The sequence below is a fragment of the Squalius cephalus genome, assembly GCF_949319135.1.
Source record: "Squalius cephalus genome assembly, chromosome: 3".
Lineage (NCBI taxonomy): Eukaryota > Metazoa > Chordata > Actinopteri > Cypriniformes > Leuciscidae > Squalius > Squalius cephalus.
The window spans coordinates 10,443,419-10,459,144 of NC_137124.1; the positions used below are offsets into that span (position 1 = coordinate 10,443,419).

Sequence of the window (15,726 nt, forward strand, 5' to 3'; positions counted from 1 at the left end):
TAACTAAGTAACTCAATCAGTTACTTTTTTAGGGTGTAACGCAATATTGTAATGCATTACCTTTAAAAGTAACTTTCCCCAACACTGCACAACCACTGACACAGACACACTCACTCACACACACACACACACACACTGTTATCGCCTATGTTTATTGGCAGTGTAAGGTCTTTTCTTGCACAGGCCGGATAGATAATAACACACTGATAATTGTTTAGCACACAAACACTAAGAAATTAGGTCACAAATAACAAAGCGATTTAGTCTGGCAAGGTCAATGCAACTGTGGCAGTGTATGGCGCAAACCAATCCAACAAAATGACCTAAAATTCAGCTTCAGGCCACATCCATCACTTATTAGCTTAAGTCTCGATTCATTTGGATCCATGAATTACATTTAATCCAGTGTTGTGGCTCCATCTGAGCTTAAGTCTGCCGTCATCATTATACTCACTCGGTATTTTGGAGGAGGAGCATAGCAGTGCTGGCGGTATGCGTGTTACCTTACACCAGCGGAGGGATGGGGTGGGGGGATTCAGGGGATTTGAGGGGAACAGGAACTGTTACATAAGCGCTGTTTTGAAGCGTAGATGCAGCACAAATCGCAGCTGTCTTTAAATAAATAAACACATTTCCTTAAAATTCAAATGATGAACTATAGAATCAGCAAAACACTATAAATGTTTTACAATGCAACCTAAGAATCTAAATCAAGCAATACATAATAAAACATTTATAAAATATATTATTTATTATGACTGCATCAACCTGAATACATTATGCAATGCAAATGAAAGTAATGAGTCAAGATATGAGTCACTGTTTCATCCTGTAAACTTATTTTTAACAGCTATAGGCGTAAAGCTATTATGATAGCCAGTAACATGAACAATCACTTCAGCTGTTAAACTGAGATTTGTGTGCATGTGAGCACATTAGGGTTTTAAAATAAGGCATAATTGCAGTTTTTAGGACCAAAGTTCAGTCCTGATCTTTCTTTTTCCTGGTACTTGGAAAGATACGCAGAATGAGAGTACAGAAACAGCTGTGTGTGTAAGTGTCCCTGTCTGTCTCAAGTCTTTCCCTCAGCAAACAGAAGAAGGACTCACACATAAACTCTAGATAATGTCAAGGTGGCTTCTGAGTTATGGTATTAGTTGTGAAAATGTAGGTTGCAATATAAAAACATCTAATTCAAACAAGCTTGGGTGTAAGTTCAAGCAGCTGTTGAGGTTTTAAGTTACTTCAATATGCGTTCTTGTATGTGTAGACGACTCTTACTTGCAAGTTGACACAAATCAAAAAAATGTTTTAGTAACTGTTTAAGATGTCATTTGTAAGGATGGTCTGTCAACTCTTGAGCACATTTTGTTCATCCCAGTATTACTCAACACTCACCAAAGGGAACACTAGTGACTTCACAAAACTATTTACCATTTACAAAAACACTAAATAGAGCTAAAACATCTATAGAGTTGTGCAGGTTTGACGTCATAACCTGGAAGACTAATTCTCTCGAGGTTTCCTATGAGGTTTTTTTAATAGGGTTTTTCAATTTATGAGTAAAATAAAGCCTGTGGTAAACATAACTTGATGATACGCTGACGTTTTGTTCTACAACGTAAACTGCACACACTCACACCCCAAACTTATCTAGTTACTTATTAGAAACATATGTTTTCAAAAATGAACATAACTGTTTCAAAAATCGTGTTTTCGGTATGGGTGTGCAGTTTAGTTGTAGAACAAAATGTCCCAAGTATTGTCACAACACAACATGAATACATTATATATTAAATAAGCCATCATTTGCAATAATGAGCAGCAAGGGGAGATTATTCTTCCAATGTCTTCCAAGGACTGAGTGATCTTGATCCAACTGGGAAGGCTCACAACTTTACAAACAAACTTCACATGGCAACCTTTAAAGTGCCCCCATTATGTGTTTTTTTCCGAATATTACATTTTATGCAGTGTGTTATATCGCTTTTTGTGAATGTAAAAGGTCTGCAAAGTTTTAGAGATTAAAGTGCATGACAAATAAAGTTATTGTCTCCTAAAAGAAAGAATCGACTCTGAACTGCTGAAACGAGTCGTCAGTAATTCCAGTCTCACTTCCTGTTACAAACCTACGAAACAATGTAACTCATTTGCATAATGCTAGTCTGGTTTTCATTGGCTGCCTGTGAACAACGTCTACTCTGACCCTCAAACACTGTAGTTGTAGCTGAGACTGGAAGGGTTTGGTTTGTGTCGAGAAGACGCTGTTTTCAGCGCTGAGAATCCACTTTGATGCACTTCAAAAGGACGAGGACTCACGCCGGAATTGATACGGAAAAACCGATGCCATCGTTACTGTTCGTATCACTGTGTATCAAGAGTAGTGATCGACCGATATTGATTTTTTATAACCGATACCGATTATTTGCATGTTTATGTGCCCGATAACCGATATTTATTTATTAATGTAATTCATTTTAAACATTTTTAGAAGGTTTATGTGCCATTTAATAGGTTTAAAGAGTGAGGAATAATTCACTGGGTAATATTAATTCACTGAATAATATTAGCTGGAATATAACATTGTCAGGAAAGTAACAAACAAAACAGCATACATCATTGCATTTTCCAAATAGTATGTTATTAATTATTAATAATGTTTTTGTCGGTCTACTCTAGATCATGAAATGCTTTCTGACAAAGTGCTGTTTATCTATGCATTTACACAGAACTGATCGCGCGTGGAGATAATAAATAATTAATTTCCACAGAGCGGTATTTATTTAGATTTGTATTAGCGAAATAATGGTTATGTAGTAAATGATAATATAATTTAGGGTCTTTAAACAAGATAATCTTGTCAAAAGTTTCATTCAGTGGCCGTGCTTGAGCATTCCTGATCATCAACCCAGTGAGTGCTCAGCGAACGAACTTTTTTTTCGAGACTAATGGTGATCAAATACAACAGATAGAGAATTAAATGCAGCGCTTTTATTTTCAACATGCACTCATTCATGTCTGTTTTATTTAATTCATGTAAAGTTACGTCTTTATTGGGGCAGGACATGACGGATTACGCTACGTGACTCCATGAGTTCGTCTCAATTTTTTAGAACCAAGCTGCATAAATAAACTATATCAGGCATTTGTCTCAAATCTCATTTCTGCATGTCTGTTATGTTAAATAAAGTTGAATAATTAAAGCAAAGCAAGCAGAACATATACTTTACTTGTGCACAGAGTTGTTGTTGACTGATCTACTCAGATGCGGGCTGCAATGGCGGAATTCTCAATACGGCCACAAGATGGCGCCGTTTATCGGCGAATCCGATATTACAAAACCGATACCGATTATGGGAAAATGCTTAAATATCGGGGAAAATATCGGTAAACCAATACATCGGTCGATCACTAATCAAGAGCTGAGAAAGATCCGGAGCTGAAATTCAGATATGGTAATAGGCGTTTTGTTTCCGACAGCCGCTGTAAGCTGTAGACCAATCACAACAGACTGGGCCGTCTGACCAATCAGAGCAGAGTAGCTCTCGGAAAGGAGGAGTTTAGAGAGACTGAGTTTTCAAACAAACCGTTTTCAGACTCTTTGAGAAATCAGGTGATGTGCAATGTATATTATGAGAACATTAAAGTGTACCTATTGTAGCAGACCTCCAAAACAAAATTAGGAACCTTTAAAACAGCATAATAGGGGCAGTTTGCAATAGTTCATCTAGTTTTACCACAACGAATTCACAAGTGTCCCCTGTATACTCACAAACACACGATCTTTCTAAGTTCCTTTCGCACATGTGTTTTCTGTTATCACAACACACACACACACACACACACAAAAACACACAAATGCTGGCACTGCCACGTTAACCCAGATGAACCCTTTGCTGGTCAGCATTATCATGAAGTTTCCAGATCTGCTTGTGGTTTTCAGTTTCAGTGCCACATGGAAGCATATTAGTGGTTTTGACTCTGCCAAACTCGAGCTGGAGTGATGAAAGATGTAACAAGCGAGAGGACGAGTCTGCTGTCCACACCAGCAGCTGATATTGGCCAATCAGCACACACACACTTACGCAAACAGATTTCATTTACAAGCCAATTCCACTTCTAGCATATAACACTGAAAAAGGTGACTACAAAAGAGATCAAATAAAGTACATTTTGTATAAGCAACTTAAAATAATAAACATCTAGAACATCCTGAGCAAGTTCAGTTTGATAACTAATGATGCACTTGAATAATTTAATAAACGTAAAACTTAAAGCATGGGGAATTATGATGACATAAATGTTTGGTTTTTAGATTTAAGACATGTTTTAGCTCTATGTAAGTGTTTTTGATTATATTTTGGTGCAGAAGTCAAGCCACCATTAAGAGTAAGTAATCTTCGGTGAGGTTTCTACAGTTGAGTATTTTCAACTTGTTAGTAACTGCTACTACTAAGTCATGTTGTAGGCTATTTACTCTTCAAAATTCATAAAAGTTGTGTTTATTTGTGAAGATTATCATGATGAACAAAACATGTAAGAATCATAAGCTTTTGTTAGTCACAGACCTTATCTTCTGCAATAATCCAAAAGCCAATGGAAAAATCCTTTTGGGTTTTGTCAAGTGAACCAGTGTGATCAACCCTGCACTACTCTATTGTGTAATGTTCATCCTCAGTTGTGTATAAATACAAGCTTACTGAACTTGGATCCACAAGTAAAAAACATTACTTTTTTAGTTCATATAGAACTTCAATTCTGTTTGACCAACTTTAATAGTTGTTGAGTATTGAATATATATCGGGTATACTGACAAATGTCTTGAAGCTAGTTGCCTCAAGTTTTTCTCAACTTTGGATTTTATAGTGTATTTTTTAATGAAAATGTTGTTATAAATCTCATGGGTGTCATTCGCTTTGAGATAGAAAAGTAAAAATATTGCAATTCCGTTTAATGCCGCTAGTGGCGCAGACTCACAGACTTTACAATATCACTTATGCCTTGATATTATCACTTAAGTGCTGAGAGAGAAATATTCAAAAATATTAGCTCCAAAATGAATACATTATAGGGGAACATCATCCAAAATTAGTTAGACAACCTACCTGATTCAACAGTGACCCACAGGTGAGAGATTTGGCAAGAGCTTGTGTAAGTTAACCGTCGGTAGCGGCGTCTCTGTATCCGTCAGGCGCGCGTAAAATAATAATATCAGCGGGTTAGTATTTGTGTTTACTACGAGTATAATTTAAACATCTTTATTAAACAACTCCCAAGCAAGCGACATTGTTTAGTATGAGTTGTTTAGTCCGCTTCCCTCGCGAGCGCGTGTTCCCCCCATTAAAGCGCCAGGAAAACAAATAAAAGAGGAACTAATATTACCAAAGCAGTGAATGTAATGGTTTAATATGCAATATTTAGATATTACAATAACGATTAAAAATCACATAGGCCATAGTTGAATATTAATCTAACATAAACCCATGTAGGCTATTTCCTCTTTGGCCTACGCATTCTAATATGGACAAACTTTGGTGTATTAATTTTTTTTTTTTTTTGTGCTTGTTTATTTGATCATCAATTAACCAACCTACAATATTTTGTCAACAAAAACTAGGTTTACAGTACAGTATTACACAGTGACCATGAGCAGAGAACGTGTGATACAAGCTTAAATAATGATTATGATTGTTTTTCTTTTGATTCAGATTGTTATCAGCCATACAAATCATGACTTGACTATAAGTAAATATTTTATGTGATGCATTGGTCCAGTGAGATCAGGTCTTCCTTAGTATATTTGCTTATTTCTGAACTGAAACTTCAGAACATCTAAACAATATTCCGATTATAATTATCCATAAAATTATTATATTTAATTTGATAATTGCTACTGTACATGGAGCTGACTCTACTTTAATCATTTGTCAGTGGTGATGTTGAGGGATTTTGGGTTCTAATCCACCCTAATTTAACTCTATTTTAATCAACCAAAATTGCAGCTATACATCAGTGGATGTTTCATTAACGTTTTGTGATTTTACTACTCCCAGGTTCCTTTCTGTGATTATAAGAACTGCAAAGACCATTCAGCAAAACATTAAAAATAATAAATTCCCGCAGCGTTAGATACATTTCTGCTGCAAGACGTTTCCTACAGTGTGAAGACAAAATCATTCATGGAAAGAGGACGGGAAGGGAGGGAAGATGGACCATAAATGACGCATATACGATTAATGGCACTCTCCTGTTTGGTACACTGTGAACAAGCAATAGAAAAAATAAGCAGATTTCTGTGAAAATTGCTGCTTTGTTGTTTAAGCCAGGAGAAGTGCAGTCATTTCCCAGAAGCTGATTCGGTCTAAGTGGCGCTTCAGCTGGTGAGTGATTACTGCCACGTCTTAATCCATTATCTTTAGACTCAGTCTAGAATTATATTTTTAAAGGGTTGGCTTTTTAAATTCTGTCATTAATTACTTACCCTCATGTCGTTCCAAACCCGTAAGACTTTCGTTCATCTTCTGAACACAAATGAAGATATTTTTGATGAAATCTGAGAGATTTCTGTCCCTCCATTGACAGCTACGCAACTAACTTTGATACTTCAAAAAGTTCAAAAAGAGATTGTAAAACTAATCCATATGAATTGAGCGGTTTAGTGTTTTAAACACTTTTTATCTGAATTTTCTGTAGAGACTCGATTGCTTTATATGATGAACAGATTTCATTTATGCATTTATTCACATCACATTTAAACATTGATCAGCGAACTCAACTGAACATGCTTGAATGAACCTCATTGGTTCTCGCTGAAGTTCAAACATGATGCGTAACACGAGAATGAACCTCATTGGTTCTCGCTGAAGTTCAAACATGATGCGTAACACGAGAATGAACCTCATTGGTTCTTGCTGAAGTTCAAACATGATGCGTAACACGAGAATGAACCTCATTGGTTCTCGCACGTCAAGCGAAGATGCTTGAGCTTCCGTTTACCACAACTGATGTGTGAGTTGATGAATGTTTATATATGATTAAAAGCCTAAATCTGTTCATCATATAAAGCGATCGAGTCTCCTCAGAAAATTTGGACTAAACCTCTCGATTCATTTGGATTAGTGTTACGATCTCTTTATAAACTTTTTGAAGCATCAAAGTTAGTTGTGTCTGTCAATGGAGGAACAGAAAGCTCTCCGATTTCAGCAAAAATATCTTCATTTGTGTTCTGAAGATGAACGAAAGTCTTACAGATTTGGAATGACATGAGGGTGATTAATTAATGACTGAATTCCCATTTTTTGGGTGAACTGTTCCTTTAAGAAATATCTCCCTGCCAACTGAACCCAAGAACCTTACTCTGACTTGCAGCCCGCAGATATCAACAATGAAACAAAACAATAGATGTCCTTTTCTTTCCTTTAAAGATTAAATCAGGAAACAAGAAAATTAAGTCAACAAATCGTGTGCATATGTGTGAAGGTCTGTATAATGTGGGAAAACTGGCCAAAATGACTAATATGTTAATCCCTGAGCTATTTGCGTTCGGTTCTCTGTACTTATTCGGCTTACAGTATGTATCATTGTTCTGCAGAGTTTATCATGAATCAGCATGACTGACTGCATGAAGCTCATGTGGTCACCATCACTACTCAGGGTTCCTAGCTTGGAAATGAATGGAAAGTAATTTTCAAATCTGGATAAGTATGGAAAAAAGAAAACAGAGTGGGAAAAAATTTGTCTTTGTCATAATTAGGCTAAGTGGTTGTCGAACACGACACATTTTCATTACGCAAAACTTTTGAACTTCACTCTGAGTGTACTTTGCATGTTTGGTGATCGTGCAACATAAAACCACTTTTACGATATCAAATTAATCTGTCAGAGGTGAATATATGCGTGTTATATGGCGTTTGAGGATTCTTCTCATCATATAAGCGCTTGTTTTCACTTTGAGAAAACCAATGAAAAAAACAACAACATCTATACCAAATATAATGCGGTTAGAGCCATTTATGTTAAAGGTTTGAAAAATCCACAGAGAGTTTTGCTAATTTATATCTGGAAAATTTTAATTTTAAAATGAAAAATGTGTAGGAACCCTGATTGTGATTAACACAAGCCTTTTTCATATATTTAATATTTATATTTTTGACAAATATAAATAAAGTTAAACCTCCTTATTATTATTGGAAAAAATACACATACACACACACACACACACATATATATATATATATATATATATATAACAATGTAAATAGTCATTAATATTAACATAAATATGATTAAAATATGTATTTTAATATGCGTTTTCTAGCTCACTGTCACGAATCTTAAGTCTCTATTGTGAGTCACCATTGATAAACGTATGTGCTTCTTCTCATTTGCCTTTTAATAACAATGTATTAATTTAGCAGACTTTGTATCCAGAGCAACACTGAAAATAATTTTGTGTAGGATTGACTTTAAAACTATTTTACTAAACTTCACAAATATTTACAAAGAAACGGCAACTAAAACATTGAATTAAATGCGAAATTTTCAAGTAGAAAGATTGAAATTGTATTTTCTTGTTAAACGTACTCCCGTAATCTTTGTTAGTTACTACTTCAAACTATTCTTTTTTACACTTACAGTGAGCCTAATACAACCAGAAAGAAGCTGTTGCTGGGCTAGTCCTGAGAACTGCTTTATATACTGTACAGTGAGGAGCCATGTGGATATTTCTGTCACAGGCTTACATTTCAGGATCTGGTCATGTTTAAGCAGCACTTAAGTTGTTATACGGGGTGCATGAGGGTCAAACAGTAGGAAGCTTGCCGCTGAATAGCAGATTCAAGCCCTCTGTGATCTGCTTCATTACATCAGATTTAGCATTAAAATAGAACAAGCTCTGCCGTTGGCTGTGTGTTTGTGTGTCCAAGATCTCACAGAGACAATAATTACCAGCACATTAAGGAGATGAGAGAGGCTTAGGGAAGTTTAACCTTTGAGCCACGAGCCAGACTGGCATCACACACTGTACTGTACAAACACACAAACACACAGTGTTTTCCTTGAGACGGCAGTGGCGATGTGATGTTGTGGTGCTGTGTAAAGTAAAGAAAGATTTGTTTGATTTCACAAAGGTCATTACTGTTTCCATATAAACATTTAGTCAGAATAGGCTACATGCATGACATGGCTTTATCTTTGGAATTGACTAAACAAGGCATTTAAATGAATAAATTGAGCAGAAAGTAGCATTTGATTCTAAAAGAGACCAGACAGCGGCTCCGGCTTGTGTAGTGACGTGGGTTTCACCTGCAAATATTGCTCATGTGAGGTGCCAATGGTGAGAAAACCAGTTCCTCCAACCTAATTTCTTCTCTCTGTTTGCAGCTGTACAAATACCAAACATGGAAAATCTGCTCACAGCGGCGAGTCTGCTTGGTATTTGTTCAATTGAATTTGGCATTCGAAATCCACACGACACCAGGAATGCAGGTGAGTTTCCCAGGACCCTCCTTTATTCACATATGCACTACTGTTCAAAGGTTTGGGGTCAGCTCTCGTGCTCAACAAGGCTGCATCAAAAATAACAGCAATATTGTGAAATATTATAATATTTGAAATAGTTTTTTATTTGAATATATTTAATAATATAAATGTAATTTATTCTTGTGATGTCAGAGATACATTTTCAGCATCATTTCTCCAGTCTTCAGTGTTTCATGATCCTTCAAAAATCATTCTAATATGATGATTTGGTGCTCAAGAATTTTTTGAAATATTATTATCAATGTTTAAAACAGTTGCTTAAAGGAACAGTTCACCCAAAAATGAAAATTCTGTCATTAATCACTCGCCCTCATGTCATTTTAAACCCGTAAGACTTTCGTTCATCTTCAGAACACAAATAAAGATATTTTTGATGAAATCTGAGAGATTTATGTCCCTCCATTGACAGCTACGCAACTACCGCGCGCTTTGACTCTTCAAAAAGTTCATAAAGAGATCGTAAAACTAATTCATATGAATTGAACGGTTTAGTCCAAATTTTCTGAGACTCGATCGCTTTATATGATGGACCGATTGAATTTAGGCTTTGTTTTTCAAAGATTAACGAAAGCCTTACATGCTTGGAATGATGTGAGGGTGAGTCAATTATTTTATTTTTTTTCATTTTTGGGTGAACTATCCCTTTCATATTTGTATGGAAAACATGACCTTTTTTTCAGGATTCTTTGAAAAAGTTCAAAAGAACTGCATAAATGTCTTTACTGACACTTTTGATTAGTTTAATGCATTCTTACTTACTGAACCCAAATTTTTGCACAATGATGTGTGTTTATCTGGCCCTTCTGATAAACACTCCTCTAAACATTTTCTTTATATGAAAAAATTGTTAACACCAACTTTTTTTTAGCTTTGTTTTTCAATACATGTTTTGCTAAGTTCAGCCCCTGAACCAAACGGTTCAGCATTGTTCTTCGCTGTTTTCGAAACTTTCCACTGTTGATGCTTCTAATGACTGTGGTCTATGTTCAGATGTGGTTAGTCAGGAATATACTGACAAAATAGACAGCTGCAAGTCCAAAACCTTAGTCAAAGGGAAAATATTCCACTTAACTCCCTGCCCACAGTGCAATGGTTGATCAGGGTGCAAATTCTTGTGCTTGCCAGTAAATATCCAAGATCGTGATTACCAGTTAAATCTCAGTTGTATGTAAACATCAAAACACAGATCCTGTGGGTTTTTAAAAGCCTAATATAATTCAATAAACAGAATACCTAGTGCGTGGCAAGTCAAGTTATGTCAATATGTTGAGATAACAAACACTGATGCATGCAAAGTGAATGATTGAATAAATCAGTGTGAAAGAAAACAAATGTTTAAAGGAACAGGGCTATAGAGACAAACCCCAGACTCGATGAATAGCATATGAATGAATCAAAGCGGATGAAACTGAAATATCATCCCCAGTGTAATTTGAGATTACTGTTGGACAGATTCCCAATCATCATGCCTAGTAATGTCTGTAAAGAATATGGACGGGGAGTAAATGCATTAAGATGTGTAAAAGTGAGTATGGAAAACATTCCCACAGGTCATTTAGCAGTTGTCATGCCCATCAACAGGTCAAGCCCAGCAGAAAGCAAGTATGGAGGGAAGACAGATGTCAAAATGTTTTAACAGCCAATCAGCAGACTGGTTTGTTTAGCTTGTTAAGTTCGGGGGTTTATGGACGACAAATGGAGGGCCATCTCTTCTCTCTCATCTGCCTGAAACTCGGCGTCATCTCTTTTACTCACCTTTCATCCCTGCCTTAACACACACACATTCTGTCACTGTCTTTATCCCATGTAAATTCAACAAGGCTTTGCATTGCATTCAGAGTAAATATGTGAAATTCCACCCTTTGGTTGCAAACAAAACCTTTTTCAGTATCTGCACGTTTCTGTGTGTATGTAATATGAGATATTAAAGCACATATGGTATGGCATATGGTTGGTGTGTTCATTATGCTCTCATTATGTAATGCAGTAATAGCACCTTGGACTCTTGATATTGGTTTGCAAGGGTTGCGTCACATGTTGGGTTTGTTAGTTGTATCTCCAGGAGCCAAGGAACATGCGGGACTGTGTAATTGCTGTAGGAGTCACGGTCACTGCCCTTTTTGTCTGTTTACTCTTTGCAAGTGTACCTGCTTTCGCCAGTACAGTTTATTCTAAGAGAGGAATGACGGGTTATATAATATTCAGTGTTTTTTTAAATACCAATTGTCCGTGTGATTTAATTTGCAGCTTTTAGGACGCATTAATAGAGATTATTCAGTTGGGTTATTCCACACTAGTATCACGAAAGAAGACAGAAGTGTTGATCGTTTGTATAGGCCTAGCAGCCAAAAGAAATTAATGAAGAAAGCTTTGCAATTTGACGTAAATTAAAAAAAAGTATAGTTTTCAATCGTTAAGATAGATTGCAAGTTGGTCAGTGTGAGCTAAATTCGCTATTTATTGATTGCTGTCTCTATAAATTAAATAAAAAAACGTAAGTACCATCATTATTTATAATTTATTACGGATTATATATCACACAAAAAATCACAATAATTTGTTTCAAATTAATTTGGGTTGCACTTGCACGAGAGGAACGTCGACCGATTAAAAATGTCTGCCAATTACTAAAGTCGAACTGAATCTCAGACGATTGAAAATGACTGACTATTAGAAAAGTCATTGAATAATTCGCCTATTCTAAATAACAGATATAAATGGAAAGTGTAACGTCATAACATTGTGCAAGTTGAGCTCTAGTGAGAAGACATGATAACGTGTGCTTGGGTTGTGTGGATAAGGACCACGCTGAGCTCCAGTAACAGTCTTTCCCTTCTTCGACAGCAAATGAGGCCCCATACCCAACTTGGGGGCAACTACACTTCGCTGAAGAGGAAGAAAAACACTGTTGTTTCAACACCACAACCAGCAGCTGTACTACTAATGCAATGAGAAAGTCTGTGGAGGATGTATGGCAAGCTGTTTTAATATTTAATCCTTAAAACATACTAGTATCTATTTTCATGATACAAGTATCTATTCATTAGATACTAGTTCTTATTTTTTAGATAGTAACTTTTTAGACCAAAGATATCTTGAATTTAATATGTATACTTTTTAAATGTACATTTCTGATTAGTATATAGACCTTATCTTTGATTACTGTTATTTCAAGCGTTTTTGGATTGTTCTGCTGATGAAACGCTGATGAAACGAAAGAGATTTCAGTAGACAAACTCCAGCCAACATGAGGTGTGGAACATTATAAGTGATCTAAGTAGGAGCTTAATACAGCTTTTTACTGCGGATGCAAATGAAAAAAACACACTCTAGGTCTATGCTAATAATACACTGAATATTAATGAACCAATAAGAGAGAGATTGGAAATAAGAAGATGGCACTAGAGTATTATTATATATATGAATTATATGACACATATATTTTTAATTTATCGTTTTAAGCCATTATGCTTCACTGTTAACCCGTTCTCGTGTTTCTTTGATGTTATTATTCATTCATTATCATCATAGAATTCATTCATAGATGTCTGATACTGCTGATACCACTATCAGCAGGCGAATTCGCTGTATTAGAGACACTGACCGCTTAAGAAATCGTGCAGAAAACAGTGAATGTACAAGCAAAGTAGTTTCAGTTTCACCAATAATAAGACCATCTCTGGTTTTGCTTCTGTCTGACAGAAAGAACGACTAGTGAACTTAGAGATTGTTCACACAGAAATGAAAATTTTGTCATTATTTACTCACCCACAAGTTATTCCAAACCTGTATGAATTTCTTTCTTCTGATGAACACAAAAGAAGATATTTTGAAGAATGACAGTGCCAAACCAGTTGATGGACCCCATTGACTTCCATAGTATTTACATTCATCAACTGTTTGGCTACAAACATTCTTCAAAATATCTACTTTTGTGTTCAGCAGAAGAAAGAAATTCATACAGGTTTGGAATAACTTGTGGGTGAGTAAATAATGACAAAATTTTCATTTTTGGGGTGAACTATCTCTTTAAGAGACGCATCATTCTTAGTGTGCTGCATTTACAACATTCTTAGTGTGGTGCATTTTGCTGCTATTAACAACAATGTGCTCTAATCTACCATTTCACACGTAGCTACTATTTCTTTTATTACCCAGGCGGATTTAGATGCACTGACATGCAAGATGCAATTAAACGAAGCTTGCCACGTTAACACCTAATTTCACGCACACATTTCCCAGACTTACTCTTGCATTGAAGTTCGACCATCGCCTGGTACCATTCCTCCTGATCCGTGTCGTTCTCCGCCGCCACCACGAAACTCTCAGCCCGTGTGTAGAGCACTATCATGTGCTTATTCTTCGAGTCGGCCCGTTTGTTGATGTTGAAGCACGTCTCCAGCGCAAGAGCCCTTTTGGGCACGGGAGCCTTGCCTCGAAATTTCTTCTCGCTTTCATAGTATTCGAGTCGGGCCGGGCCGCGTTCAGAAGCCGTCCGTAACACGAAGTACCGCCGGTGCATGGACTTCTGCTTGCGGAGATACCCGCTTTTACGGACGTCCTCGGTGCTATTCTGCAAATCTGCGTGGTTCTCCATGGCTCGCGGGGTCTGTTTCGCTCAACCAAAGTTAAATCCCGTTAAAAGTCGCAAACGACAACAAATGCAACCTCCGTTCCTTCTGAAAAGTCATGTGCGCATTGTCCAACAAGCAGTTTCTTTCCAAAAGTCCTGTCATCAAACGCTGCGCTTTTCCTGGGCAGAACGAGAACGCGCACACGCGAACACATGTGCGAGAAATAGCGCAACTACTACTATTTAGAAGAAGCTTTAGTTGAGTTGAATAATCTCATTACGGGAGCGTACAGTGGACAGTTCCCTGTCACCCCTCCTCTCCAGCGCAGCGTTCACTGCTACTGTGTGAAGCTCTGTCACTCATCAGTCTGCTGTAGTTTCTGTGTGTGTGTGTGTGTGTGTGTGTGAGAGAGAGAGAGAGAGAGAGAGGGGTATAGCTGCTGTGCAGAGCACGAGGTTGCGGACCAGAATCGGATTTCATTCGCTTCTGGATTGTCCTGACTCAAAACTGCCTTAAACAAATTTCACTTTTTTTAAAAAAGGTCTTACCAGCTAACCCTTCTTGGCAAACAATTTTTCTTTTCTTTTTTTGGCAAACATTTATTCTTAAAAAAAAAAAAAAAAAAAAAAGATATTTTTTGTTAGTAGCCTATAAAGCGAGAATCCTTTTCACTCTAATACATATTAATAGTGATTAGTATTTAATTAAATATATTCATTTGCCTTTGTGTCTAGTCATTTTTCCCATTAACTAAAACGGTAACACTTTACAATAAGTTTTCATTAGTCAACTGCGTCTGCTTACTTTAGTTAACATGAACTAAGAATTAGTGTGAAATTGCAGTATATTCCAGGTTAATAATTGCATTACTTTCACATTTCAAAGTAGGACTTTTTAAAGTAGGTTTTACTGTGAGTTTACAGTATTGGAAAACACAATTTACTTTAAACAAACATCATTCTGTATTTCTCCAGTGCACATTACCCAGCATACAGTGCGGCATGCATAGATTATGCTTTGGATTTTCATGATTCTTGTTGGTTTTTATCTGTGCTAATGTTGAACTTATTTTTGCTTCGCCTTTAGGAGTTTGTGTTGTTGGTTTATTTTGTAATTTTGGCTTATATAAGTGTTTTTATTATTTGTTGAGTGTCACCATTGTTGTGGTTTGTCTGTGCATCATTAGGTGATGTTTATAAGATTATATCATCTTTCAACAATGAATTTCAGCAGTTGCTTCACTATTGCGAAAGATCCATCTACAAACATGAATTTGAAATAAGTTATTGGTAAATCTTCATGCTTAAATAATACTAAAACAAAATCTTCATATTCAGTTGACTTAACTTAAAAAAAGTGAGGAAACCAGTTGCCTTAAAATTATTAAGTAAATAAACTTCATGCGTAATTTAAAAAAAAATGATGTGGAAGTTCACATAACTTATTTTTTTCAGTTACATTAAGTTTATAACATAAGGAATAAATGTTAATTGTTACCATTGTCATCATAAATATCGTGTTAATTTATTGCAGATAAATAGGAGTGACAATAGAGCAATTGTCCACAAGCGTTCAAAAGCAAGCAGTGTTGTAATAACCCTTTAATACATTC

At 36.2% G+C, this 15,726-nt stretch overlaps 2 protein-coding genes and 1 long non-coding RNA gene across 6 annotated transcripts in view; 1 reads left to right on the forward strand and 2 right to left on the reverse strand.

The window, feature by feature from the left end:
* The window catches only part of LOC307156400 (insulin receptor substrate 1-B), a 56,904-nt gene extending 42,390 nt beyond the window's left edge, over positions 1-14,514 (reverse strand). The window contains exon 1 of the mRNA XM_079867724.1: positions 13,789-14,514. Within this exon, the coding sequence (XP_079723850.1) occupies positions 13,789-14,137 (349 nt within the window). The 5' untranslated portion in view covers positions 14,138-14,514. The remainder of the gene's footprint in view (positions 1-13,788) is intronic.
* Positions 5,023-11,393, forward strand: LOC307156413. The gene is made up of 3 exons (XR_013820709.1): positions 5,023-5,151; positions 9,382-9,486; positions 11,122-11,393. It is a non-coding gene; the product is annotated as an uncharacterized lncRNA (long non-coding RNA).
* A 1,178-nt stretch (positions 14,515-15,692) lies between the features above and the next one.
* The window catches only part of agfg2 (ArfGAP with FG repeats 2), a 16,601-nt gene continuing 16,567 nt past the window's right edge, over positions 15,693-15,726 (reverse strand). For all 4 annotated transcript variants that reach the window (XM_079867735.1, XM_079867736.1, XM_079867737.1 and 1 more), the window contains one exon: positions 15,693-15,726. This exon is cut by the window's right edge and continues 1,740 nt beyond it. The gene's annotated coding sequence lies outside the window, so the exon portion shown is untranslated.